The sequence below is a fragment of the Anoplopoma fimbria genome, chromosome 17 (assembly GCF_027596085.1).
Source record: "Anoplopoma fimbria isolate UVic2021 breed Golden Eagle Sablefish chromosome 17, Afim_UVic_2022, whole genome shotgun sequence".
In the NCBI taxonomy this organism is placed as follows: Eukaryota; Metazoa; Chordata; class Actinopteri; order Perciformes; family Anoplopomatidae; genus Anoplopoma; species Anoplopoma fimbria.
In genome coordinates, this window is record NC_072465.1 from 6,988,663 (window position 1) to 7,016,079 (window position 27,417).

The 27,417-nt window shown below is 44.6% G+C and overlaps 1 protein-coding gene across 1 annotated transcript in view; it reads right to left on the reverse strand.

The window, feature by feature from the left end:
- The window catches only part of sema3fb (sema domain, immunoglobulin domain (Ig), short basic domain, secreted, (semaphorin) 3Fb), a 53,884-nt gene extending 26,807 nt beyond the window's left edge, over positions 1–27,077 (reverse strand). The window contains exon 1 of the mRNA XM_054616178.1: positions 26,927–27,077. Coding sequence (XP_054472153.1) covers positions 26,927–27,044 — 118 coding nt within the window. The 5' untranslated portion in view covers positions 27,045–27,077. The remainder of the gene's footprint in view (positions 1–26,926) is intronic.
- Between the last annotated feature and the right edge of the window lie 340 nt (positions 27,078–27,417).

The window sequence follows — 27,417 nt, forward strand, 5'->3', positions numbered from 1 at the left end:
AAGCTGGAGAAATTACTACTTAGTTAAAGCAAATGAAAAAGTTACTATGAGGAACTTTATTTGTTTCTGAATCAGGCTCAATCAAAACCGATAATACGTAAACGAGACCATCAGTGAGATTATTGTCTATTTCTCTATAGTTCTTGTCATCTGTGACACCGAGTCTGATTCAATGTATCGGATGAAATCATGCCACAGGCAGCCACAAGTTCTACACGGACAGACCCGGATCGGCCTTCCTTGCCTCCTTCGACCTGCAGTCAGAGCTCATGCGGGAGGTGGAGAGCTATGTGCTCCACCGTTCCCTGCTGGAAGAAGCTAAAAAACAGACACCACACTGCTGGAGGCCCAGGCCGTATTGCTAGGCTCTCTAGAGGGTAGAGTGGCACAGGAGAATCAGAACCAGGACAGAACGGGGCAGAATCTGCTGCAGTAAAATGAGAGGTTTTCTATTGGGATCCTAGTGCTTGGAGACACTACTGCTTTTACCCAGTGACAAATCGACACAAAATGAAAGTTCCTCGTAGTAGCTTTAAGTTGCAATTTCAATGTTTAACTATTGACTTTGTGTGGTATTTTATTTGGGTGTAAATTCTTTTTTCACCTTTTTACATAGTGTCATGACAAAACCGTAAAAAGCACAAAAAAACATCTTCTTTGGTGTGTACATTTCACAAAATGCAACGACGGTTCTCAGATGAGAGATCTTTGAGTTAAGTTTGTTTGTTCTAAAAAGTCTGAGTTTTCACTGAATTTACACAGTTATAGTGGAGTTGGCTTCTTTCCAGACGCCTGTATCTGAGAGTGTGCTCTCTCTTATCTCAATCCAGCAAAGCTTTCTCTGAGTGATTTCCTGTATCTGCAGGATAAGGAAGTGCCTAATATAGGGGCAATCACTGAGCTCCCAAACATGAAGATGGAGGATAAAGTGCCCTCTTCTGCATACGGACAAGTGGCACCTGCACTGCTATCTTGTTAGCAGAGTCATTTCTAATCAGGGACTCTCCGGGCCCAAAGTGCCTCCCTTCACTCTCCTTCAACAGCTCCCTTTCAACGCGACTTGTCCTCGTGTCAAACATTTACATGAGTTATTTGGGTTTGTGTAAGCTGCACGCTTCAAAGCCAGTGGAGAAGTGACACAGTTGTTAAAGAATGCCTGTGTGATTACTGGAGAGCGGGTATGAGGTTAGCTGTTCTGCTAAATGAAAAGGAACGATAACAGCATGTGAACGCAGCAGCTGCTCGCCTCGGCTTAGTCACTCTGTGGGACCGGGATGATAAAATCGGTCGGAAGGCTCGGCCACTGTGTCACATCAGATAATACGCGTCACTCAGCAGATAACAGATATGCAAGGGCACAGGATCCGGAGATATGATCTGACCCGCTGTTAAATGCCAGAACACAAAGGAATGGTAATGTTTTGTGATGTGCTCTCAGCGACGTGGTCAAGCTTCGCTGAATCCTGTGTGTTTGTGTGTGTTTGTGTGTGTGTGTGTGTGTGTGTGTGTGTTTGTGTGTCTGCATCCTGGTGGCAAGACAGGCTCTGCAGCTTGCTGCTTGGAGAAAAACAGACATAACAGCTTGCCTGTAAAAACACCTGCCCCGTACATACAAAGCCGCAACTCAAGCACCTCTGCTCGCTGTCATCTTACTTAAAACTTAAAGAAATTGGGAAGACAGGACAACAAGAATGGTATTACACCTCTAAACAAAATCATTGCAAAACTGCGATCATCATTACGATTCTAGTCGGGATTATCCGTCTCAGTTTAAAGACTAATTTAACACTAAATCCACTTTTTTGAGTTAAAAAAGTAGAATTTCTTCATTATCCATAATCTATTAATCATGGTCAAGTGTTATTCTTGTTTTTACAAAGAAATGCAGTAATTCTGTCCTCTAGACCCTTGGGGGTATCAGGCTTCAGACTGAATTATTCTGATTTCATGCTAAAATGGGGTGTCAAGTTACTCTTTAAGGGCTATTAATTATTTTACTGTATATTTTGAAAGTGACAATCATCTACATTCCAAAAGCTTCCTTTGTCAGTGACAGAACCATTTTTCTAATTTACTTAAAAAACTATTCTGTGCAGTCACAGCCCGATCTAATTCCCAGGGCGTCAAATACTGATGTTTTGTCACAGCCCTCAGCGTCTGATACCAACTCACAGGGCCCCCTTTAGGATCTGTAAGAAACGCACTAGGATGTCAAGCTACTCCAATATAAACCAATCCACAGGATGACAAAGCTGTGACAATGCTCAGATGGATGGCGGTCGGGGTGGATGGATGGGTCAACAAACACAGGACCTTGATGTAAATATACCCTATGTTGCTGTAATCCTGTAAATTTCCCCGCTGCGGGACTAATAAAGGATTATCTTATTTAAAAAAAATGTATTGCGTAATTTACTGAAGCTATGCAATATGAACCCAAACCATGATCTTTACCGAAACCTAAACAAGTAGTTTTGTTGCCTTAACCCAATCCATATGTGGCGAGTTGGGAATGAGAATGGGTTGGAAGTTACTACTATTTAGGGTGGGGGTACGATCAAAACAAATTTACACAACATGTCATCCAACTGTTTCTAAAAGTGTTTATAGTTATTCCAAATAGCTCAAAGGTGGGATACCACTTTTGCCCATCCTTGGGCCGGGTTGTGACACTCTCATGGTAAGCATTCTTAGAACAGCACTCATTGGTACGTACCAAACATTTTCAGTTTTGGAAAGGTCTTAGAATGTTTTGGTAGACGCACCCTGAGATCCCATAATGGAAAGGTGTCGGTTGGAGTAGTCTTCCAAAGCCTATAGTATTTGACATCGCAAAACTAATCCCGAAACCAGAATCCTGGTAAAACACTTTCCGGGATTTTACTCCCTTCATTGGCTCCACCGGCTGTTAAACCCCAATAAAGTGAAGCTACTTGGCTATTTGTGGCAAGTTGTTTGTATCTTGTTGCTGTGAGCGTCCTCGCTGGGGAAAAGGTGTGACCCTCTCTTGTCTCAACACATGTCGAATCTGATCCGTTATAATGGACACACACTAAGAGCGCTGCCGTATCACACATCATTAACCACCACTCCTCCTGACCTCACTTTATCCACCAGTTGCACCATGATGCTCTGTGGGACGTGACATCTTACAGTTCACCACTGTCACCACCTCATTACCACTCCCCTGCCGACCTGGGGGGGCTCTACCCACTCTATAATAAGGATCCACTGTAGTGCCCCTCCCCTCCCCTGTCCAATCCCCCCCCACACACACACACACACACTCAGTAATGGCACCAATTTGTATTCACTGTCAGCTCTGATGAGCTCTCATGCGGAGAAACGGCCTTATCACAGAGCCTCTGGCTCCCATCACCTAAGCCCCTCTCTCTCTGCCTGCCAAGCCCGGTGCACTGATGGACAGGCGGAGAAGCTGAGGGGGGCGGAGGGGTGGGTTTGTGGGGAGGAGGTACACGTTTGTCTCCATTTTAATGTTAAACTCTTGTAACAGCAGACAGATGTGCTCTGCCACAGAATTGGTTGAGCAAGAGGAGACTCGGAATCTATTACAAAAACCTTCACCTGTTTCTTCTTTCTTTAATCTTATGCAGCCAATAACGTGCACCGTCGGATCCCTTCTCCAAAATAACGAACACCTTTCTCCCTCTATCTCGCAAAAGTGTATCAAGGTGGAGATCCAGCTGAGGAGGATGTGAAATGTGGAGAACGAGTAGGAAAGGAGAGCCTCCCGCGAGAGTCTCCATCTAATCGCACACATCTGCACAAACATGGCTCTGTTTTAACTGACATGTGTTTTCATAAAACAGTCTCCAGCTCCAGCGGTGACACATCTTGCCCGGTTCCCATCCCACATGTCAAATCCCTCGATCCCTCTGCAACCTCTTCGTACCGACTGTTGTTGTGAAACGATTGCATTTTTCAGTTACAGGAGACTCTACTGAAATGTTACTGCGTCCACCTAAAGCAATCTGTGCTCTTTCGATTATTTCAAATGGCATACAAAACACCTTAACCTGCGCTTGGATAAAAACCTGCTTTCTGAAAAATGCTGGTCAGCAGGGCTTCTGCAGCCCCGGCCAGGAGACGCGAAGAGGTCAGAGGTCGCTGGGAAGCAGTGGCAACGCTTTATGTTCTGGTTTAATCTGGGATTAGCTCAGGGTCAGGGTTATCTCTCCACAGCCTGTGTGGAATCAGGAACCAGGGATTGCCTCGGGTAAAGTGGCATTACTGGATGGCCTGTCCAGAATTGCAATGAGCCTGTGTTCATCAGGGGTAAAGGAAAGAAAGAAGGAGAGAGAGAGAGAGAGAAAAGAGAGAGAGTGTATGTTGAGTATGACTCACTGGGCCATCACTCTAACACTTCCCAGCCCAGAGTTCCAGCTCGGTTCAGATCCACATGTGAATTACTACACCCCGCGACCCAATTAATCACTGGTATATGGTATCTGTCCAGCCACAGTTACAGCATGTGCATACCTCCTTGTTTCCTGAGTACATCTAGCATGTTAAATCCATTTTAATGCTGATTTAGTACAGAAGCCAGAGGAGGTATGGCAGGCAAGCATGCGCTCAAGTTTTTGCATGAGAGGAACAAACGTAACAGCGCTGCAGAATTAGCAGAAGACCTTTGAGGGACGAAACCCAAAGCCCCGACAGAGTGCTCTGTTACCTTTAGCCTCCCTTATCTTTACCTGGCATGTCTCAACCTCCTGTCAGACTATAATCCCCACATAGTGGACAAACTCAGGGGCCAATGACACACTCTACAACTCTGGTTCTGCTGTCTGGTTCCAGAGGACGTGTGGTCAGCAGGGAGAAACAGCTACAAGACCAGAACAGCCTGGTTGTAATGAAGATGGATCTCTCTCTGTACAATGTTAAGGCCAGTGAAAATAGACACTATAGGAAAGGTAGAAGGAAAAAACACTGAAATACTGCTATGCTGTACCAAACAAAGAACTAAACTATATAAAGGAGACAGACTGAACAATTGGTTAAGGACAGTAGCCCATTAAAGCAAAATGGATCCGCAGTCCCACAGCTCTTTATAACACAAATTTAGCCTATAAGTTTAGTTGAATCCAAACTAGTGAAAGTCAGATTTCAGCTATTAAGTGTGTTTTTTTCACAGAATCTACAGGATCTATCATTTTTGTAAGAACATGCTCAGGGGTTTCTATGGAAAAACAATTACTTTTCATCATGAATGACACTTTCAATTTTTATATTTCTGGTTTGACACAGATACCCTTCAGCTAATGTCAACAGTAAGACATAACAAATTGCAGCAAGACATGCATTTTTTAAGCAGCAACAGGCTGACTTCAAGCTGAGTTTTTCAATTCTCTATTTCTTTATTAACTTCATGTTGACTGTCTCCCATGCTGTGCTCTGGTAAAAAAAAAAAAAAAAAGGCTGCATCCTCCACAGCCGAAGTAGTTTCCATCCAAATAAGGTTTTATTTGTAACAATGGAGCAACATATTCTCCAGGAAAACAACTGATTTAAAGAAAAGGGCTTTTTTGGCAGCTCAAATCCACCAATGAGAAAACTTTGTCGGGCAGCGCTGAAAGCTGTCTCCATGGGGCAATACATTCATGTGTCTCTCAGGTGCATCCTGACAGGCCTGTGGGAGATTTACAATTGAACAGACACAGGATATGGCAACCTAATGTATGTGACAACAGTGGCCCACTATCGTGCCCTGTGGCTATGAATGCCTTATTTGTCGGAGCCGTGTGGGGTCACAGTGTGGGAGGCCAGTTGTTCTAGCCCCTTTCCTTAGAATGACAGGAAGGCAGGACAGATTGTGACAGCAGCCATTGTGGCTCTGCTCCAGGTCTCTTCCTCCCACCGGGCTCCCGCTGCTCCTTCAGTCCACAGTAAATGCATGTGGTGCCACCTCAGCGCTTATCTTTCTGTTTCCTCCAGCCCAGTGGCCAGGAAAAAAAACCTTTGCATGCCACTTTTCTGCAAAGCAACGAGTGTGTGTTGGGCCATGGAAGCCTTTACCATTTCATATGCCATGTAGAGTTTCTCTGGCCTACGATCAGTCATACTTGACAAGAGGCAGATGATGTTGACGGAAGCAGGAGGCTAATGGGGCATCCCTCTTGTTCATCCCTCTTCTTTGAACAGAGGCAGGCGATCAGTCGAGTTCCGATGCGCCCCTGATTCCCAGGCCTCGGGGACAGGAAGTGGGATTAGACGACAAATCCCATTTTCCCCCGCGTATGTCTGCAGAGTCATCGCATTTTGCCTCATCAATTACTCTCTCTATTCAAAGGGCGCTCATCTGAAATTAAGGCGATTAGCCCTTTTACAAACAGCTTTGTGTTTTCGGCTGCCGCTGCCCCGCTGGGTCCGCCAGCCAGGGGAAACCAGGAGAGACTGTCTCCCGCCAGTGTGGCCGATTGGAACAGCTATAAACACATGTCGTTTTTTTCGACACGTCGTACGAACTTTGCTAACCCCTTCTGAACCAGCTCAGTACTACAGCCGTCCAAAGGTCACGAAAGACAGTGAAAGCAAAAGTCACAGATTCCATCTCTCTCTCTCTCTCTCTGCTATAAGCCTGCTGCTGGTAAACCCGCGGTCTTTTTAAAGGGCCTTCTAAGGCTCTGAGCCCTTATCGTCTTTCGGAGCCAGAACGAGATAACAGGTTCCCTTAAGACGTGAGGAATCAATCTGCTCAGAGAGGTTGTTCCCAACTTACCAATCGGCTGTTTCTGGGTCTTTTAAGTGGTTTCTTTTTATTGCAGTTCATAAAAGAAAAAATATTAAAAGTATAATCCAGAGTTTTGGAACGTTTGGAGTTTGGTCAAAATGGCAATTGTTATCGCCAAGGTCCACTTTATTTCATTCAAGCAATTCGCTCGATATGAGTACATCACATCGGTCTGATTCAAATTCTTTCTTCACCTCGATAGTTCCTCAGAGTGTTATCTGTTTTTTTTACGACTGTTATTTTGGCCAACCATGCTCTATGCCCATGTAAGGTGGTGTTAAGGAGATAGTGGGGCAGGGGGGGGTTGCAGGTTCAGCGAGTTTACCAAGCCGATTTAGCTTTCCCAGTTTGTCACTGGTAATCTCCCTGCAGCTAACAGGGTGATACAATCAGCCTGATAACTGCAGGGGATGGATGGAAAGAGAAGCAGGCAGAGTGGGTGAGAGAGAGATGTGTGTGGGTGTGGGTGTGTGTGTGTGGACCTCATCCCTCTGTCTCTCTCTCTCACACACACACTTACAGATAATACGCATAGCATGCTCGCATACACACACACAAGTTAAGCATCTCGCACACAACAAGTGTGACTCGTGATGGTTTAGACATGCGGCAGCTGGAGGAATCTAAACATAACGTAATCATGACATGCAACAATGCTGCACAGACACAAATCTAAAGTGTCCAGATCCTATGCAATTGCAAAACCAGCAAGCAATCTAAGACGAAATGAGGTAAATCCAGATGGACAGTACGTAAAGCAAGAAGTGTGTGAAAGGTTCATATTGGTTCCTCTGAGGTGGAACACAGAGGTGTTTGCTTTGGCAATGTTGACCAAAACCTCAGCCCTCGGGGAGACAAAAAAGAGACACACGGCCAAAGCATCCTCGTTCTCTTCCTTCAAACCCCCTCAGTACGGCCTCTTTAAAACCTCACCATAAACACTTCATTTCAGTCCCAACCCGGGCAATATGCTTTCTAAATCAAGAGGAGGCTTCTCCTGTTTTCTCACATTCCCAGCCAAGTGGAATTAATCCGCTGAGGTGGGACCTTGGCGGACAAAAACTCTGCCTCCTGTCTGCACCAGGAGCAATGCAGACGTGTAATCTTAAATAAGGCACTCATAAGTGGTGAACTCAATGGGTCTGACTTTTCTCTGACAGCCCAGCAGAGCCTCATTTAGTCACTCGCTTTTATTGAAACACATCAAGAGGTAATGTGCTTGTCAAAATGTATTTGGAGACTTCATGTGCAGCTAGGTAAAACAGTAATGTGCAGTAATGTTTTCGGGGTGAAATGCCACTCCACAGGTTGTTTTGGCTGAGCTCCGACTACGCTGCTATACATCTTCTTTTCAACAATGTGTTTATATTACAGGAATCGAATGGCTAAGAATAACAGACTCCAACATGTGATTTACTCATTTCTGAAATGCACAAAACACAGAACTGCTGCTGTGTCCCAGTTCCATCAGCTTTAGCTGTGATGGCGGACTGAAACGTCATTAAGTCTACCCGGGTTCTAGTGGCACAAAGATCGATCCTCGCCATTTCTCCTTTCAGCCGTGCTCTGTCCTGCTCTTCTTGGAGCTGAAGTGCTACTGTGATTGAAATTCGTTCTCTCAGTTCGACCTCCCTCTCTGGTACAACAAAATCTGAAGAGAAACCAAGAAGAAAACAAACCCTCCTTCTCACCCGTCACTTGATTGCCCCCGCAGCTCTTCTGCGCGCTGAAATTGGCAAAGTGACCTTGATGAGCGAAATACCAACTGTCAATCATTGATTACCGGGACTTTTTTTCACATTCACTTAAGGGCTCCCCTTTCAAGTTTGATCAATATCAGCCAAAATGTAGTCGGAGAGTAGCACAGAGGACTGGCTATTAGGGGAGCACTGAGCCTCAGGGAAGATTGTAGCTGGGAAGCCTTTGCAGGAGGTTGGTACGAGGGAGGGGTCTCCATGCACATAACCCATCAATCTGCACCGGCACATGTATTTCTAAAATAAACACACACTTAAATGCAGTGTTACATGATTCTTTAGGGGCGACACAAAAGACCAGCGTGTTAAGTTGATGTTGGCCAAGAATGATGACCCCCAAACAAGTGGCCATTGTCCACTCTCTTGGTGAGGTCGCTATTGAGAGTCTATCCAAATTTATTATGAGCACTAAACACATAGTAAGAGCCATTATAAGAGTTCAACAGTGATCTGCCTGTTATGAAAAGATTGTCACTACCGCAAATTGTGCGACAAGGTAGAGAATCTGTATACATATCATAGGATAATGTATGTATTACAACTAATGAGTGTCTCTTCATTTCTATTGTTTGGGCTAAATTCAAGGCTATGATCTGGAAATGCAGCTACAAAAAGTCTAAATACAGGCAAAAAACACAGTTAGCCAAACGTCTTTGGAAGAAAAAAAAGAAAGCAAACCAAAACTCTCTGTTGTAACAACAGACCAACTTCCTGGTTCAACTTTGAACTAAGCAGTGTGCAATAATTATTACCAATGTTCTGGCTCGCCTCTAGTTTCACGTTTTATCAGTGAAAATACCTCATAAATATCAGCCACGTTCGTTTGCAATAGAAAATAAATCACAACTTCACATGAAAGAACACCTGCATTCCACAGAAAAACGCAGAATCCACAAATGGGACTTCAAATAAACCATGTGAAGGTGAGAAACCAACTAGCTGCTCTGGCAGTCTGAAATGTGTCAGGTGAAAAGGTGGATGCCCACATCTCATCATTCCTGGATAGCATATTTGACATGGAATCAACCGTTAATCCGGAGAAAATCCTGTTGGGTTTTTTCTTCCAGGATGGCCTCAGCGCAGGTTGGTGGGAAGCGGCTGAGGGATTGCTGGGCCGCGTTGCCGCTAAGCCACGACTGTAAGCATCCCGCTCTGGCAGCGCTTGCGGCCGGAGCTCTGCACTCCCCATAATGACTCATTGATCTGAGCTTCTCAATCCCTGCCTGCCTTATCTCAGCTAATGGGGCGGCATCGTGGTCTGTCACAGGCTGCAATCTCTCCGGGAGACTGAGTGCACTTAGAGGTCAGCTCTGACGCTTCCCAGTAGTATTGCACTGCAACCAGGTGGAAAAAAAATAACCCTTTATGTATCTTTCTGAACACTCTCCCCCTTCTTATTTGACAGATCCCAACTCCCTCTTACAAGCACTCTGTTGTTTTTTTGGAATGGTATGATATACCGTCCCTCTAGTACTTTCTTTTATCATTTCAACAACAAACTCGCACTTCACACGTCCATAACTCTTCTGGGTGTATGATAGCCTTGCTTTGACCCTAAACATTTGAAGCTTACAAAGGGACTCCCCTACACAAACCCATGAAAGGCTCACAAATCCACAGTCATTTATAACTTCTGAGGCTGGCATGACAGCAGAACGCAGCAAGAGGGAGAGGAGGGGGGGGCAGAGGGGAGGAGAAGACTAAATGAAAAGTCTAAATGGAGCAAAAAGTTCACTGTACAACAACGGATGGCCCAGCCTGCTTTCACTTTTGGTCTGTGCTCATGAGATTAAAGGGAGAAAGTATTTTTGTCAGAGAACCGAAACTACAAACACTGTAGACTATATGATGGGTGTGCTTTCAATCTGTTAAAGTTACCTTAGTGCTCAGAAAAACACTACAGCTTTTGTCCACAGAGACAGCCAAAATGAACACAAAGTGAAAGTTCCTCTTACCGCTTTGAATGCCCCCCAAATCACTGTCCATTTACTAAATTCTCCCCTTTTCAATACTATATTCCTTCAGGGTCACTAGAGTGGGAGTTAGAGAGGTGTCGCCACTGCATGCTTTTCCTTAAAAAACAGTCTAAATCCTCTGTGTGTGCAGAGTCTGTTAATTTAATCAAATTCCTTTGCAGCCATCCACTGGTCCCATTATTAATCCCATAAGACCCGGGGTCAGCACCGGGTCTACTGAAAGAAAACACTTTCAGAAAAGAAGAGCCGAGCACGTCTCCCCCACAATTCCTCACCTCTGTCCCCCCCCATCTTCATGCCTCTTCCTCATTAACCAAGAGGAAACAGGTCTGTCTCGAATCAGTCGTGCCTGAGGTGACATCCACACATGGCAGCAGACATAAAGACAGTTTGACAGCTGTAGAAATACACTGAGCTTTTTGGCAAAAATCAAATCCTCGGCCTCCCTGCTTTTTTTCTGATTTTAATGACTAGTCCGTCTTCCCCCCACTTCGGTTTAAATCTGCAACTGCGGCATACACCTGACAACCCTGACATTTGAGTGACAGGCAGGATATCCTACTATGTGACCCTGCAGCCCTCCTCTTGAGCAGCTCTGGCAGCGGGTAATGAGCTACGGGAGAGGTCGGAAGTATAGATTGCAAAGTGGCTAAAATGCAGCTTTTGTTCAGAGTGAATTCCGAGATGGTAAAGACAAGAAACCAGTGGGGAGGAGGCATCCCGGGCCCAAAAGTTTTTTTTTCAGCGAGAGAAAAAGTTAGATAATTGCAGTTATCTCCACTTTATCCCGGTTTGAGGCAATGCTCTGCCTCGATGGCCCTTGAGGGGCTCCTCTTTGGAGCTGAGACCATAGTGGGTGTTCAGACCAAAAATAGCATGGTGTGAAAAAAAAAGTGGGTGCATGTTGCTACAGGTATGGAGGAGATTAAATATGATCTTTCTGAGTGATATATCTAGGAGTTTGAAGGCTTATCAGTTGTCAAAACACTGGACAATAGTTTTTACTACTAGAGGAATCTTATATCTTTAGTAAGTCATCCACCAAGGTAAGTGGCATTAATATTATCCTCCTTCCTATCTACCATGAGGTTAATGGGAGAATATTCCAGGTCATCTTTATGCCGTTTCATTCATAGTGATAGAGAACTGTAATCGCAGTTGGTGTGCAGAGAAGATGGCTTTGCTAGATGGATGTTGCTGAAAAGGAGAAGATAATCAAGACTTTTTGTCTACAACTCGGGTCAGAGACCCGACTTCTTGCATTGCAACACAAACATTTTAAAGGTGTGTAGTTGATATCAAAACTAAGTTTGTAGATTGGTGTTGCCTGAGCAAGGGTGTCAGAAATAGGGGGTTGGAAGTGGAGAAGGGCCATTGGCCCCGCCAAATTACACCCCTGGCCCAATTTGATATGGCAGCTAGCCCAGGAAAATATTCAATAAATGGCGGTAATTCACTGAGGAAAAGGTGTATTTGCATCAAATTGAAATGGAGCACCAAAACACCTTAATACAACCTTTCACATCAAAAAGAAAAAAAGAAAAAATCCATTTGGGGATTGTACCAAAGACCCAACAAACTTCACTGTGGGGGGAACTGCCTCGTTCTCACACTGTTTCGTGGCCCTGCAGGACTTAACAATTAACTGTCAATTTGGAATGACACCTATCACGGTTCCAGTCCGTCTTGTCCCACGAGGCAGCATTGATAGATTGTTACACTTTGCCAAACAGAACAAAATTCAGTTCCAATTAGTTAGCAGTTAATATGGCATGTTATCATTGGCCCTGTTGATGCAAAAAAAAGGTAAACATCGCTATAATTTTCAAATAATTTCCCATCATTTTCAATAAGCGGGTTTAAAGTTAAATTGTAAAAGGTGACTGCGTTTAAGTGGCTTCATCCATTCATTGTATTAGCAATTTGCATCTTGGACATTTTCAAAAAAACATCCATCTTTCTTGACAGTACAATTTCTAAATCAACAGCACTTCCAGCTGAGCTTTGTTTCACTCTGCATTTACATCATGATAAAAGGCGCCTCTCTGTAACCACTATGTGATAGAGATATGTTAACCTGATTTGGACAGGAAAACGCACCTAAAGTCTGTCTTTGGCTGCTCACTGCATAAACACTGCAGGCAAGCCACAGCTGTGAACAAGACAGAGCCTCTCGCGATCCTCACAGCCCCTGTCCTGCCCACATGATGTCTCTGAAAAAGAAAACATTTTAATTGTCACGCCAATTAAGCGAGACAAGTCAAAACAGAGCTCTTGTGGAACCTCTGTGTGAGGAGAGAGTAATCTGCTTCCCCAGGCAAGTCGATCGTGAGAATGTGGACTATTCATCAGAGATGTATGGCTTGTATCACAGCCAGAGAGAGTTCACTGAAAGGAAAATATTTGGGAACAGTGTGCGATTAACCACAGTCCATCACCACGGGGAACAGTGGGAGATTAATAGGTGCTCATCACAATTGGAGGGTGCTTTGAATTATTTTTAGCCCATTTACTACCAATCATGTACGTGTTAGATAACTGAAAACCTTTTTTTCTTCACCAAAACACACAACAGGTTGTATGTTTTTTCTACTTACAAGCAGGTTTTCATTCAGTTCTGTTTGAAAATATAATTACACAAGCTGGGAAAGATAAGACTCAATAAATCCTCAAACTTCTGGACCAGATATATGCAAACACAGGCTTTATTTGTAACTCAACTATATCAACTATTCTATTATAATAATTTTGACTAAAATCATAGCTTGCATGATATAAAACAAGGTAAAGTTCGCCCCACACTGACGTTGGGAGGATAACAATCTTAAAAAACACATCTTAGGTTGGATTATTGTAAGTAGTCATTTGTAGTTAAGTGAATGAGACATATATTGAAATTATCCTTAAAAGACATGCAGTTTATTATCAGCGTTTGTATAAACCACACTTTACTCTGCATCATAAGAGAGCTTTCACAGCTACAGTTTCAAGTAGTTTTCCTGACATAAAGGAGAGATAAGTCATAAATATCCACTCACTCCAAGGCCCAGTGTGGTTAACAATGATGTATTGCCGGCATGGACTCGTTTCTTCAGATGATATTCATCACAATCAACCTCAAGGCCCTTTTTATTTCCTAACAAGCAAGTGAAGGATGAAGTCCGCGCCGAGGCTGCGGCTTCAGGTTCCACCCAAATAGAGCATTAAACAGAAGCACTTCCCTTCATAGCATTTATCTCTTCTGCCAATTCAAACGTCTGACTCAATCAATTGTGTGCCAAATTAGAGAAAATAAAGACCTAAAGTAACCTAACTGCTGTATCTTTCATCTCCTGTGGGAATGGCATTTAATAAGAATGGATTGCTTTTGTGAGCAAGCAGCAGACCTTACGTGAGACACACAAACCACTGACAAAAGTATGATGATGTCCACAGGCTTATCAACACACATTTGGTATCGCATGAAAGCATTCATCGCAACAAATCATAAAGGGGAATTAAAAAGGAGAGGAAACTCTCTGACAGGTAAACGATCAGGTGTGTCAGCGATTGTCCCGGGTCATGACAGCTCTTTTCAGAACTTCCCCTCTGGTTAACGCATGAAAGTGAATGTTCTCCACATCTCAAGAGACAGAACATTGCCAAGCAGCGGAAGTACGTTGCTAAGAGAGAGAGAGAGGGAGAAAGAGAGAGAGAGAGAGAGAGAGAGAGAGAGAGAGAGAGAGAGAGCTGGGGGACGTGTTAAACTAAGAGAGATGAACAGCCCCAGCTGTGAGAAGAGTCATCGCTGCATCTATCAGCGATTCTGGTGTCTGCCAGCTATTTTAGAACTTGACACAACTTGGATCTTGGAGGAGGATTTTCTTGCTGCCATGTTTTGACAAGGTGAAAATAGCAAACTGATATTACACAAATCAAACAACACATCATTTTAAAAAAGAACATTGCTTATGCTTCCTTGTTGGTTTGATTTCAGTTGGCTTTCTTGTGCTGCTAAACCAGCCAGAAGACACTTTTTTTTCCTTCCAACCATGGAAATTCTTAGAAAACATGGAGTTGTCATAAATAAAGATCTAAGTTAACGAAGTCTTTTTTAATGCGGAGTTCGTCTCCTTGAAACAAAAACCTGCTGGTAAGAGGACAGATATAGGTCAACTTGCACCACAGAAGCATTGTTCCTGATGACCACAACCAGCAGGATCGCTCACTGTCACACTCAACAAGTGTCCGAATATAAACCAAGAGCACCCACCCCGTTCCTGCAAGCCCAGCAAAATTCGTATTTTGTAGTGCACTTTCTTTTGGAAACTAATAGCTCAAAACCTAAAAACTTCACTTGATTTATTTCCGCATGCTCCGGCGAAGCCAATGAGTCCTAAAGTGCCTTGGAGCTTAACCCGCAAACAAAAACACATGACTGAGCTTTAACGTGGGCTGGCGGCCCCAACGGACTCACTGAAGAGTTAATTCCACAGTGCATTCCATCCCCACAGCGTGTCATTAAAAAGCGCCGCATCTCACCTATAACCACCATTTATCTCTCCACCGCTAATTAGTTACGATCAATTACCTTTACTCAATGCTGCTTCCACATTTAGGAAAACAGGAAGAGCTGCTTATTCATGACTGCTCTTTTGCCAGTCTTTTAAATATTCCCTCGGGTTGGTTTCACTGGCTAGGGCCTTTTTTTTTTCATCAGGGAGGCTTCCATTATAAAGCCATCCCTCACTACGAGGTCCAACGTGTGACAGAGGTGGGAGCTTGGACCCCCTTGAACCCTCTCTCTGGTCGCTAACTGTGACTGAAAAAAAGGGAAGTTAACTGGCTTAATTACAGGCCTTTAAAATAGTAAACACTCGTCACAGTTGAGTTGCATTAGTGAGCTCCGTCTGACAGAGTTAAGAGCAGAAGAGGGGAAACACTGCAAAGGTGGGTGATGACATCAGTCATTACCTGAGGTGGTGTTGGGAAGTTTGTTCTTGCAGTAAAGGCGGCGGGAAGACAACCACAACGGTGACAAATGTATGGGTGGCAGACTGATTACACACCAGTAGAGCTGAACTCCAGTTTAGTGACAGAATATGGGCGCGTCCAACAGTGTACAGTTACCGACGGGACTTTCTACCCTGGAAACAAACTTTTTCAACGCATTCTGAAACTCTGTTCCTCAGTGAGCACCCTATCAGTCTTCCATTTCCACCCTGGAAGATAAAACATAAGCAAGTCGAAACTGGGAAGGTGGGAGACGAGTCGGGTTAGAACCTGATCCACACTGCGGCCCATGAGAGAGACTTTGGAGAGCTTGGAGGGAAAGACGTAGGAGTGAAATCCAAGCCTGCATCTCTTCCTCTCTCTTGTCCCCCTTTTCTCTGTCTCGCCCTCCCTCTGTCAGAGCGGTTCATCTCGGACTCCGGGCCCGTTTGTCTTCTCGGAGAAAGGAAATGCAAAGTAGGCTGCCTCCGAAAACTCTGGGAAACGCCACAGGACGTCCCTGGGGGGCGAAATTAAATACCTCCACTAAGATCCACACAGTAAAGTGGCAATAAAGTATTCATTAACCCCCCCCCCCCCCCCATTGAAGGCCTGAGCAGGGAAACAAGCAACTGAGTTAATAAGTCAAACACAGACTTAGCGCACTCATCTCATCTGAAGATTTACAAAACAATGAGAGGAGCTCAAGAGCGTGTACGTCCCGCTCAGACAAGCAGGGAGATCAGAGAATCAAAGACGGGGGGCTGAGTGATTTGAACTAAGTAAGCAACATTTGGGCATTACTAAACAGTTTCACGAACAGCACCCCTTAATACTCGTAATCCGTGCGCTTTCACATTGCAACACATGGCCCACTACTGGTTTGGCAGCATGCCAGGCTGGAGCGGAGGATGTAAACATTCTCCTCTTGACTTTCATTTTCCCTCCATGTAGAGGAGCTCATTTTTCACCTCCATTCTGGGCTGCTGTCCTCCCTTTGCAGCTCCACAGTGGTGCTCCTTGGACCAGGACTGAGAAATCTATAGGCAGCATAGAGAAAGACCTGCGGGACACTGGGCGCCGCATTCATTGACAAAAAAAGGCCCGATGCCAGTTTGACGCCCACCCCCAGGTCTCACAGAATGCGTATGAACTTCTGTGAATAAGAGGCAAACCTACACAAACACCCCTGCGGCTATAGGACCTTCACAGAGGGGAAGAGTGTGTGGGCGACGTCAAACAACAACAACAACAAGGGGAGTTGCATGCCAGGGTTCCTGTTTTTCACTCCTCCACCAATCAAGCGGCGGCGGCAACGCCACCGCAGGAGGGGGCCTGAAAGGATGGGTCGCTGACAAAAAAAACGCCTGTCGGGGGGTCACCGCTGGCCCTGGCCCGGCCTCAATGGATGTAAATGAGAGTCCATCCCCACACATTGCAATTAACACCTACTCCACCAACAGGCAGCAATAGGGAAATCTTCAAATCAGCATTTCAAAACCACACCACTACAAAGGCATCAAAGTGCATGCATTGTAATATGCCTGAGTGCTCCTCTGGCCTAAACTCTTCAGTGTGTCTTCCAAACAGCCTCATTTCCCCCCTTACAAAAGTGGAATAGTATATGACCTCATCACTGACCAGATGAGGAGGTGGGAAGCGAGAACAAACGTGCTGAAAGGCGTAGAATCGGAGGGTTGGGTGAATCGCTGACTGCAATTTACTCTTAAGACGCTGCAGTGAGCTCTGAAACAATGGTCAGTGTAGCATCTAGTTTCTGGGGTCTAAACATAAACAGAAAACTACTTCTCCTCTGACTTTCTGACAAAACATATGAGTATGGCTTGATATTGAGTACATGTCGATTTAAAATGCGAGTAATAAAAGTCAAAATGCTGCAATGGATCAGTATTTTTTTCATGTAGGTTCAAATTTTCTAAACTTTGGCTGAGATTGAAAAGAACCCTCAGTAATTTTCAGATATTGGGCTACGACTGGACATGATTTATTGGCATCATGTTAACTTAACTTTTGTAGTCAGTATTTCATAAAAGAAAGATTTAGTGCAATGCAACCATAAATAACTTTTTTACTATTTTATTCAATGAATATCTTTTGTATTCCAACAAATCTAGTAACACTACAGCTGATCCAAACATATGCTCCTCTCATTTTTTAGCCCTACAACAAATTCTGATATGATGGAATTTCCACTGTACCATTTTGTACATGTTACAAGTTATTTATAAACACTAAATCATCCCCGTCCAACAAGATGTTGGACGCATTTTTTCAAGTGAAGAAAATGTTCAAATGTTGGAAACTGTGTTTTCAGGGTGAATGCACAGTCCAAGCATATGTGCAATATATTTCTGCCTCAAGTGCAGAACAAACATTCAGCTGTACTTGCAAAATGCAATGCCTTTCATTTTTTGCATGATCTGCAAATGTCACACAATTTCTTTCTGCCTTATTCTGGGGTCACGGCGCAGTGCACCGTCTCAGTCACGGTGTATTTACTGTAGACCTCATAGAAGAGAGGTCATATTAGAGGGCCAGAGTCTCTGAGGCAGCGAGACGCATCTGAAACTCAATCCCCCACTGACAGAGGGTGAGAAATTATGTTGAGGTTGTAGATCAGAGGCGAGGGCAGCGGCCTTGACCTCTTCAGTCAGGCTCGTGGACCCCCACTTGACCTTTCTGAAAAACTCCCATATACTTAACCTCTTCAGGGATCTACACATGCATGGAGACGGGCATTGAGCACTCGCACTCCTATTTATTGGCCAGGAAGAACACCTTCCATATAAAATAGGTCCACGTTATAATATCATAGCCATAAACTTTAAAATTGGCAACATCAGTCTACAAATGAAGAACCACCTTCCATACACATGTCCATGACACATGATAATCACTTCCAAGACACAGTAAGAACGTCTTTCCAGAGCAGCTAATGTGAGCAAAACAGTCGATGTGATTCAGAGAACCTACAACCGCTGAAAGGGAGTGACTCTGCTGCTCAGATCGGAGCGCTGTAACCAACTGGGAGCCGGGAGGAAGGAAGGAACGAGAGTGAACAAGTAATAACTTGGAGCGAACGAGGCGTCTTCTTGTACCTTATATGGAGCAGGGAGGGGAGCGCGGTGCTGTGGAGAAGTAAGGGGGCGCATATCATTTCAAAGACTGGTATGCCAGCTCTGGGCTTTGAATGTGATATGAGTAAGCTACGGACAGCCAGTGGACCCAGTGGAGGGAGTTGATGCAGAGGTGGAAGACAAGGCAGTTCGACAGGTTCTGGATGAGTTGTACAGTAGGGAGGACTTTGATGGGAGGGAACCGTCAAAGCCCGGATGGAAGATGACTAAACTTGAATACCATTCACATTCTCAAGCACCAAAGATTAAATGCGTTTCCTTTTCTGCTGATCTAAGACAAAACAAGTTACCTTTGAGTAGCTAAATGGTGGTCAATGGGGCTCAATATCACCCGTTTGTCAATACGACAAGACAAAGAAGCATTGTAACACTTAGAAGAATTAACAAGTCTATTACATTCCTATGCGTAAACCTTTTATGAAACTTGGGTGCAGGATTGACTTGGATCCATGGCGGTGTCTAATCCGCCTGGACCATTATTCTACCTGACACCTTAATCTGCCACAAGAGAAACATTAGTGCTAAGAATATACAGTGTTCAGCCCCAGCGGCGTTGCGGGAGACAAAGCCAGTCTGAGTCCTCAACCTGTTTATCCAGTCCCCAGTAATGCCCTGTTTTCACAGGTGAGAAAAGACACCAAATCCCACAGGAAGTTTTAATCATGCCACCTAGAAAAATAGGGACCAACCTTGAAGCTTGGCAGGTGTGCTAGATACCAAGTCGCAGGCTCAGATTGAGCAATATGTTGAGCCTGAGAACGCTGCATCGTTATGGGTTTACAGTTTTCTGAACAAAGGGGTGGTCCAACAACAAAAGATGGCGAGTGACAGTCTTCTCCGTATCACTGAAAAGATTAATTGAAGTTTAATCGCAAGTGACAGGGCTCCCATGATGTGACACACATGGTATCCAGTATTGAGAAAATAACCAAGTACATAAGATCGACCATGTGGAATCGTTTACAGTTCCGACATGTTTGCCTGTATTCTGCACGAACATAAATGCGCCAGCTCTGCTCTGTTTGTAATCGTTGCTCTAACTCTGTAGCTTTGGCCGTTTCATGTAAAGCTGGCTTAAAATACAAAAAAACTGACAATTGTAGTTCCATAAATAAATAAAAAAAACACATTGGAGGAGATGTTGCATCGATGGGGAGAAAGTGATTCACGGTATCTGGACAATTTGGCTGGTATTTTTCCGGTCCAGTGAAGAGAGGTTGGGTGGGTGGGGGTGGGGCAACAGATGCAACAACATGCCTGTGAAAGACAAGACGGACAGACAACACTGGGTCCTCAGTCCTTTCGAGAGACGATCTTGGTTTCACCGGAGCCCAGACACTGACAGAGCCCGTAACCCGACGCAGGAGGCTGTTCCACAGGTGAAACCCTGACCAAAGAGGGGAACACCCGGCTCTCAACACAACATATCCCTCTTCCTGCTAAAAGAGAGCAGGGCCTTCCATGCCAGGAATCCCAAACACCCCGGGCCTCCGTGCATTTACTGCCTTTCCCATGCCAGGGGAAGAGAAATGAGCAGGAGAGGGGAGACGGACAGAACTGCTGCAGGAAACTGAGCATCCAAGGATGAGTTCGACTATATTTAGACGGCACTTTGTCACATTCAGTCTCCTTTTGCCCACAGTTATCCCATGAATTTGTATAAGAGCCGTGCTAACACATATTACACATCCAGCACCCATTGGCCAGATGTTTGAGAATCAGGAGACAAGCACTGCTACTTGTTACTTTTTAATCAAACATTAGGACCACCCAAACTGCCTGCGATACATTTTACAACCTCACGGCCATACGGTCTGAGAATCAGGTTTAGCGAGGTGCCAAGTGGCGCTATTCTATAACACTCGAGCACAATGACTCGATTCATCAGCCATCATAAAGAAAGGGTTGTGTGTGTGTGTGTGTGTGTGTGTGTGTGTGTGTGTGTGTGTGTGTGTGTGTGTGTGTGTGTGTGTGTGTGTGTGTGTGTGTGTGTGTGTGTGCGTTTAACAACCATGGGAAGAAGAGAATAAAACCGATATTCCATCAGCGGCGGGTGGGAGGCGCAGACAGCGCTGATGGTTTGGCGGAAAACAGCTACGAGATGACACTGTGACCACGATTTTATTTGCAGAGGGAAGCTGGCAGCATCGGAGACGGACACGAGATTGCTGCTGGATTCAGGGGCAACCTGCTGAAAGGTGCCAACAGGCTCGTCTTTTTTTGAGGAATATCACACGTACGTCCCACACATACACCTGACAGGGAGAGAGGGGTGAGAATAGGCGCAGTACTGCCTTCTATAACACCGAAGCACATGGATGACAGATTAGGACACTTTTATGGAGACCAATTTGTGCCACATTGAAATGCAAATACTTTTAATTATTGTCGTGTTGAGAAAATGCTCAAATGAAATGCAAAACTTTGATGTTGATAAATTTCTATGCCGAATAGCAAAGAGTGGAGGGTTTCTTTAAAAGCATAAAATGCTATGAGTTTGTTTCAGAACTGTGTGAGGCTCACTTTGAAATACCATCTTTACAGGTTTATTGAATTCCAGTGGAGTCGTGCTTTAAATGTCACTAAACACCAAAATGCACTGTTGCTTTTTTTTTTCTCCAGCTGTCCTCTTGTTTGTATTCCAATGCAAACAATGTACCATTTGGTCTGGAAATAAAATGCAATCATGGTCCCATCAGTCATCTGCCCAATAGGGGGACATAGTTTATGTCAAAGCGCTTCACAGGCAGATAGCTAATCGATTCCTGATTCCTGACCTGTCAACCTGAGACCATTGGACATTTGAGTAATAATATAGATATATAACATTTTACATCATCCATGCCCCTTGTTTGGACGAGGACCGCGGATGGTCAACAATCACATGTCATTTTAGCACGATAGTTGCATCATTTTGATTAAATGCAATGAAGAGCACCATGACAGTTTGCGATATACAGCTATCGATCAGAAGCTAGCTTTGTGAAAGAGATAAATGCATGTCAAGGTGGTCTACATTCATTTCTGACATAAAAAAGGCATGTGTACCATGCGTGAACTTCACATTATTCCACAGTGATTTAAAAGTGACACCAATTCCACTCCATATAGTTTTGGGAGGTGCTGTTAAGTTCTCCCAGAAACAAACACACCCAAGTTAGGTAGAAGAGATCACAATTCTTAAGTCATGTGGACTACAGTGAAGGATTAGCACTGTTCCTGGAACTCAGACTAGATCTAACAACAAAGCCCCGGTTTTGCTTCACCGGCGCACTGTCACATTTGAAATGCTTTACACATTTAAGGATGGCTTCGAGCCACCCGGGACCTGTCCATAAAGTGACACTCCTGACAGCTGGATCGCAGCAGAGCGCGAGTCGTGCTGGACCAAGCTGCGTTTGCACTTAAGCCGCCGTCACCACCCTGCCGACTGTGTTCAATGGTTAACCGCAGTGCTGCAAATGACTGCTGTGTGCCTGCTGAGGGAGAGGAGAGTTTTACACTAAATATAACCTGGCTTAGTTGCTGCGGATGGAAGCTGAGGTCTGGGACCAGGCCAAAGTAACAGTGGTTTTCAATGCTTTGTCAGTCAGGACTCTGCTGCCGTGGGGATACATGGACTCAGACCTCACAAACAGTAATTACAGATCACAGCTGAAAAACATCAGCAGCGGTGCCATACTACTGTGGCAGTGGTTTCGTGGCTTCTGCTTGTGGTTCACCAACGCTGCAATATTAAAGTTAGGCCGAAGGTGTGCCAGTATGCTTGAGGTATCCTGCAAATTAGACGGCCACTTAACAGGAGGTTATAGGTGACGATCACGTTGCATTTACTTTGTAGAGCAGCAAAAGTGGCCTGGGTACAAAAGAAAGAAACCACATTATAGTTAGCTCAGGCACACAGTCAATATTGAGTAAACTCTCGGCTCCAGCCTCGAAAAAATGCAAAGCTGACATAGCCAATCAGGTCAGTGCTGATAACAGCGTGAGAGACCTCTGACCACTAATGTGTTCCTCTGGAGCGCACAGAAGAAAGTGGCCACTGGAATATATTGTGCTAACGACGGTAATAACAGCTTAAACATTTACTAGCACAAGTGACAGGACAGCAAGCCCAGAGATGAACTGATAGCAAACTGCTGACTAATCATAACAACTAGCTCACTTCTAAGCTGCTTTTTAGCTCACATTTTCACTTTTAATCCCTTATCTGTTGTTATTCCTGGGCATTAAAAGTTAAAAAAAAAATCCTAACTACTGCATAACAAGGGCCGACACATATCAGAATGCCTGGCATTTAACCCCAAAGGAGAGTCTCTGACCCTCTACGCTGCCACCCACCCACACAAACGCACTCACCCACACCCATCCGCACACACCCGATATAGACTAAAGACTTTGCTGAGGAGTTAAAATAGGAGCCTGCTGTTAGCCCTTGACAGGAGGGCGTGCAGATGAGAAATATCTGGAATAATGACGGGCCGGAGTTGCTTCCCTTTTTGCCGCCACCTGCCCCCGACAGCGGTGAGGTTGTGCTTTATTGTGGCAAAGTTGACCCACATTCTAGGTGTCCGTGTGGATTTGGCCTCGTACGTACTGGGGAGGGAGGGGAGGGAGCGTGCTGTAATCTTTATGATGTTATGGCATTTAAAGAACTCTTCCTTTGTGCTGAGGTTGTCAAAGCGGCCGTTTCAGATTTCATTAACACCAAGTGAGTAGAAGGCGTGAGGGCCGCTGTGTTAATTCTCACACGGCCTTTTGTGGCACAAGACGCGGCGCCGCCCTCGGCTGTAGATTACGTCTGCGTGGCTTTTCAAAGTGAACATTTACAACGGTGGGGATTCTTGACCCTGTGCCTCTGTTTATTCTGAACCAATGTTTACCTGCTGTCTGTTTATCTAAGCAGCCTGAGAACAGCCCTCGTTTAAAGATCTCTGAAATGTCACTAGAGGCTTCCAGTTGCAAGTTGGCTCTTCCATGTAAACAATGGCATATAAAGCTGGGGCAGCGCCTGGATTCGATTTTGAATGGACTGTAGTAAAATGATGTTTTGTGAGTGAATGAAGTTGCGGCAGCCCAGATGAGGCAGAGGTTTATGTGTGGTATGGGGCCTGAAATAGCAGAGCCATAAGCATGGATTTAGATTGGGATCTTCTTAACGCATGAACTCAAATATGTCAAAGAGGGGGATGTGGGTTAACAACAGCAATGTTGCACTCTCTGCCAAACTCTGCATGGCAAAACTTCCCTCGAGTGCTCTGTCCGTTCAGAAACTGTACTTCACAGTGTGATACGACAGCAGGAATCTAAAAAAGAAAACCTGCACATATAAATCACCTCTTAATGGATTTACGCCACTAAAGGCACTAGCATGACTTAGGAGTCTCACGGAGAGGCGATGCTCTCACACAACCCTTTCACATGTTAATTCAGTATTTCACCTCACTGATGGACAGCTTTGAAAACATGGGCTGATTTGGCGGCACTAAATTCAAACAGTTTAACTTTGTTCTACAATTTTCCTCCCGGACACAAGGAACAATCAAATGCTCACTAATTTAAGGACCTATATAGCTCCAGAGAACTTAAAGAAATTATTAAAAAACACAAAAAAATGCTACTGCAAAGACTAGTTGATTAATCCGTAAGTCAAAGACGGAAAAGTATTTTGGCAATTGATTAACCATTTTAGCAATATGGATAAACATACGCAAACTCCAGTTTCTCAAATTTAATGATTTAGTGATTACGTCAAACTTAGAGTATTTCAGTTTTTGGACTGTTTGTTGAATAAATAATATCGCCTTGAGCTGTAGGATATTCTAGAAAGACATCTTATCACTATTTTCTGACATTTCATAGGAAAAACAAGGAATTGATTCGCCAAAAGAATTATTGGCAGATCTATCAATAAGGAAATTAATCTTTAGATGAAGCCCCACATTAAATTAATTCAAGAAAAAAAAAAGTTGTGACGGGTGTGATGGACTTTGGGTGTGTGTTGACTCAAACTAGCAGATTCCCAGCAGCTCCATCTTGACTGTCTGATAGGACTCCTCTCTTGGGGGTTGATGGCGACAGCAGTCTTGTCTCAACTGACCTTAAAATATCAACTCATTATCTACGGAAGATTTGCTCTGCTCCCTCTCCTCATTCTATCAAAACCCCTCAGTTCTCATCTGACATTGATTACGTGCTTGCTGTCTGACCTGAGGCAGCTCACTAGAAAACGTGATAAGCCTGGACAAAGTCTACTTCCAGCGTTTATCCCTCAGACTTTACGAACTCTAATCTTATTGAAATGTGTACAAGTATTTTCTCCTCATATCCTCAATACTGTGACTCAGACGGTGGCGTTCTCCCCGTCATAAAAGTTGTGCACGCTGCATGACGCCAAAGCAAAGCAATTAGGTCCCATGATTTACTCTACCTGCTTTAATAGGGAAGCGAGGGGCGAGTTCATGGTTGTGAACCTCGTTCCTCAGCTACCGGGTTAATCAGTTTGGAGCATGTGTTGAGCTCGACGCTGAGAGAAACATTCGGCTTTATGGGTGCAATTTAACTTTTTTCTTCACAGCGTGACGCGCTGCCATAACGATCAATAATAACAGACAGGGGAATGATAATTAACGCGTTCTTTCCCTCATTAAAAAAAAAACCTGCATTTTTCTGTCCACACTTGTCGCTGCAACTGTGTTCCGCTGAAGTTGCTGCTCGGAGGCAAACTGCAATCGCAAACAGCTCAAGCTAAAAAACTTAACACATCATGATGCATCAGGGGAAGTGCAGCCGGCTTGCCAAGGTAAGGACTACAAGGGCCTCTCAAAAAGCAATTAAGGGAGAGAGAGTCATAATATTGAATGGAGAAGGGGGTGCATTCCTCTGAGAGAGGCAGCAGCAGTAGACTGTGAAATTCATATTGACTGGAGAGGCACACACACACACACACACACACACACACACACACACACACACACACACACACACACACACACACACACACACACACACACACACACACACACACACACACACAGGTAAGAAGGGGAGGCCAGCTCTTTTTTTTATTCCACTTTTCTTGTCAGCCAAAGAACAGCGGCTGTAGTCCGCTGCTTTCAAATACATTTCTTGTTAGTTCAGCCATCCAAATGATGCACCTATGCAAGAGCATGTGACGAGTCTGCTCACAGAAAAAAAGAAAAAAAAAGCACAGCTCTCTGAAAACAACGCAGCGTTTGTGTAGTGGTCTGACTAAAAGGATATTTGGAAAATTAACACAAAAAAACAAAACTGCTGAGCTCTGGATGTGCGTTCACTGATGTGGTAAATCCCACTTGATTAAAGCAGGAAAAACGCCTTCGACAATGAACTGTGCCAGTCCACTTAATTAAGTCAACTTGTACTAGGGAGCGCTGGGAAATAGAAAGCAAAACAAACAGGGGTGCTGCTGCTCGCTCGCCCGTCCGCCCGCCCTCCCTCGCCTTCTCTCTCTCTCTCTCTCTGGATGCTAATCAAAAGGCTTGATCTCCGAGCAGGACAGGCCTCGGGGACGTCGCTCTGCTTGGCTGATCCTGGCAATTTGCTCTTGATAATACCGTCCCCTCACTCTGCGCCCCCACACACCCACCCATCCACCTATCCCCTGGAACCCCGGCAACCCATCTCACCCAATCTTTGCGGCTATTGGAAACGCACAAACACAACCCCTACTAAAGCACACGTCTGCCTCACCAGGGGGAATAATCACATAATGGCCACAGAGTTATTACATGCTTCCTTATTATCCCGTCTCTCTTTGCGGCGCCAATTTAGGGATTCCACAATAACGCTGATTGAAGATAAAGACGCCGCTTTTGATCGACAAAAACAATAATCATGTATATTGTTTCAAATGGAGTGTGAACAAGAAACGGACGATATCTTCACTATGGGCATCTGCTCAGGCTGCTGTTTGTGTTTTTTTAATTGCTTGTACAATATAAGCCAGTGGAAGCATCTGGTGGTTATTACAACGCCTGGAGGTTTGAGGAAGGGGCTGCAAATAAGAATTGCATGATTTGTTTGCGGTCTGCTGTGCGGTGTAAGGCGAGAGTCTTACACCGCACAGCAGTTCTTCTTCTGCAAAAAAAAAACCTGGAGCACTTACCAAAGCCACAACCGCTCCATTTACAAAACTGTCAAGCCATCAGTCACACAATGAGCAAACACACAGCAGAGTTTTAAAAAACGGCAAAGAATTTAAAGAGTCAGAACACCAGGAACGAGAGGCTGGTGGGAATAAAAAGAGCGGAGGATGAGGTTCAGGTTCCTTACCTTTGAAGGAGATGAAGACGCGAGGTGCGGCCAACGGGTCGTTGATCAACGGGTCCCCGAGAGCGAGGCCGGACAGTGCCAGGAGGGCGTGGACCGTCCACAGACCGTCCAGCTGCATGGTCGACCAACCTCCAGCGGCACACCAAGAGTGTTTTAGAGTTCCTTTTTTTTTTTTTTTTAATCTCTGCAGGGACAAAAACAAACACGTGAGAAGAGAAGATGCGTTCCTCAACTCTCAGCTACAAACCCCCCCCCCCCAAAAACTGCCACAATAAGTTGTTTATTAATTTATGTGACTTGTCAAATGAATGGCTCCCAGGGGCCCCATGATCCCTGTGAGTTCTGGCGATGCAGCGCTGAGGTGTGGGGATTACACCCAGATCTCTTGGAGCTTCACAAAAAAAAAAACTAGTGGAGACGGGCCAAGCTTTTAGAGATGTGTGTGCGCTTCCATTTGGGAAGAATTATACTTGTTTTTTTTCAGAGTGTGT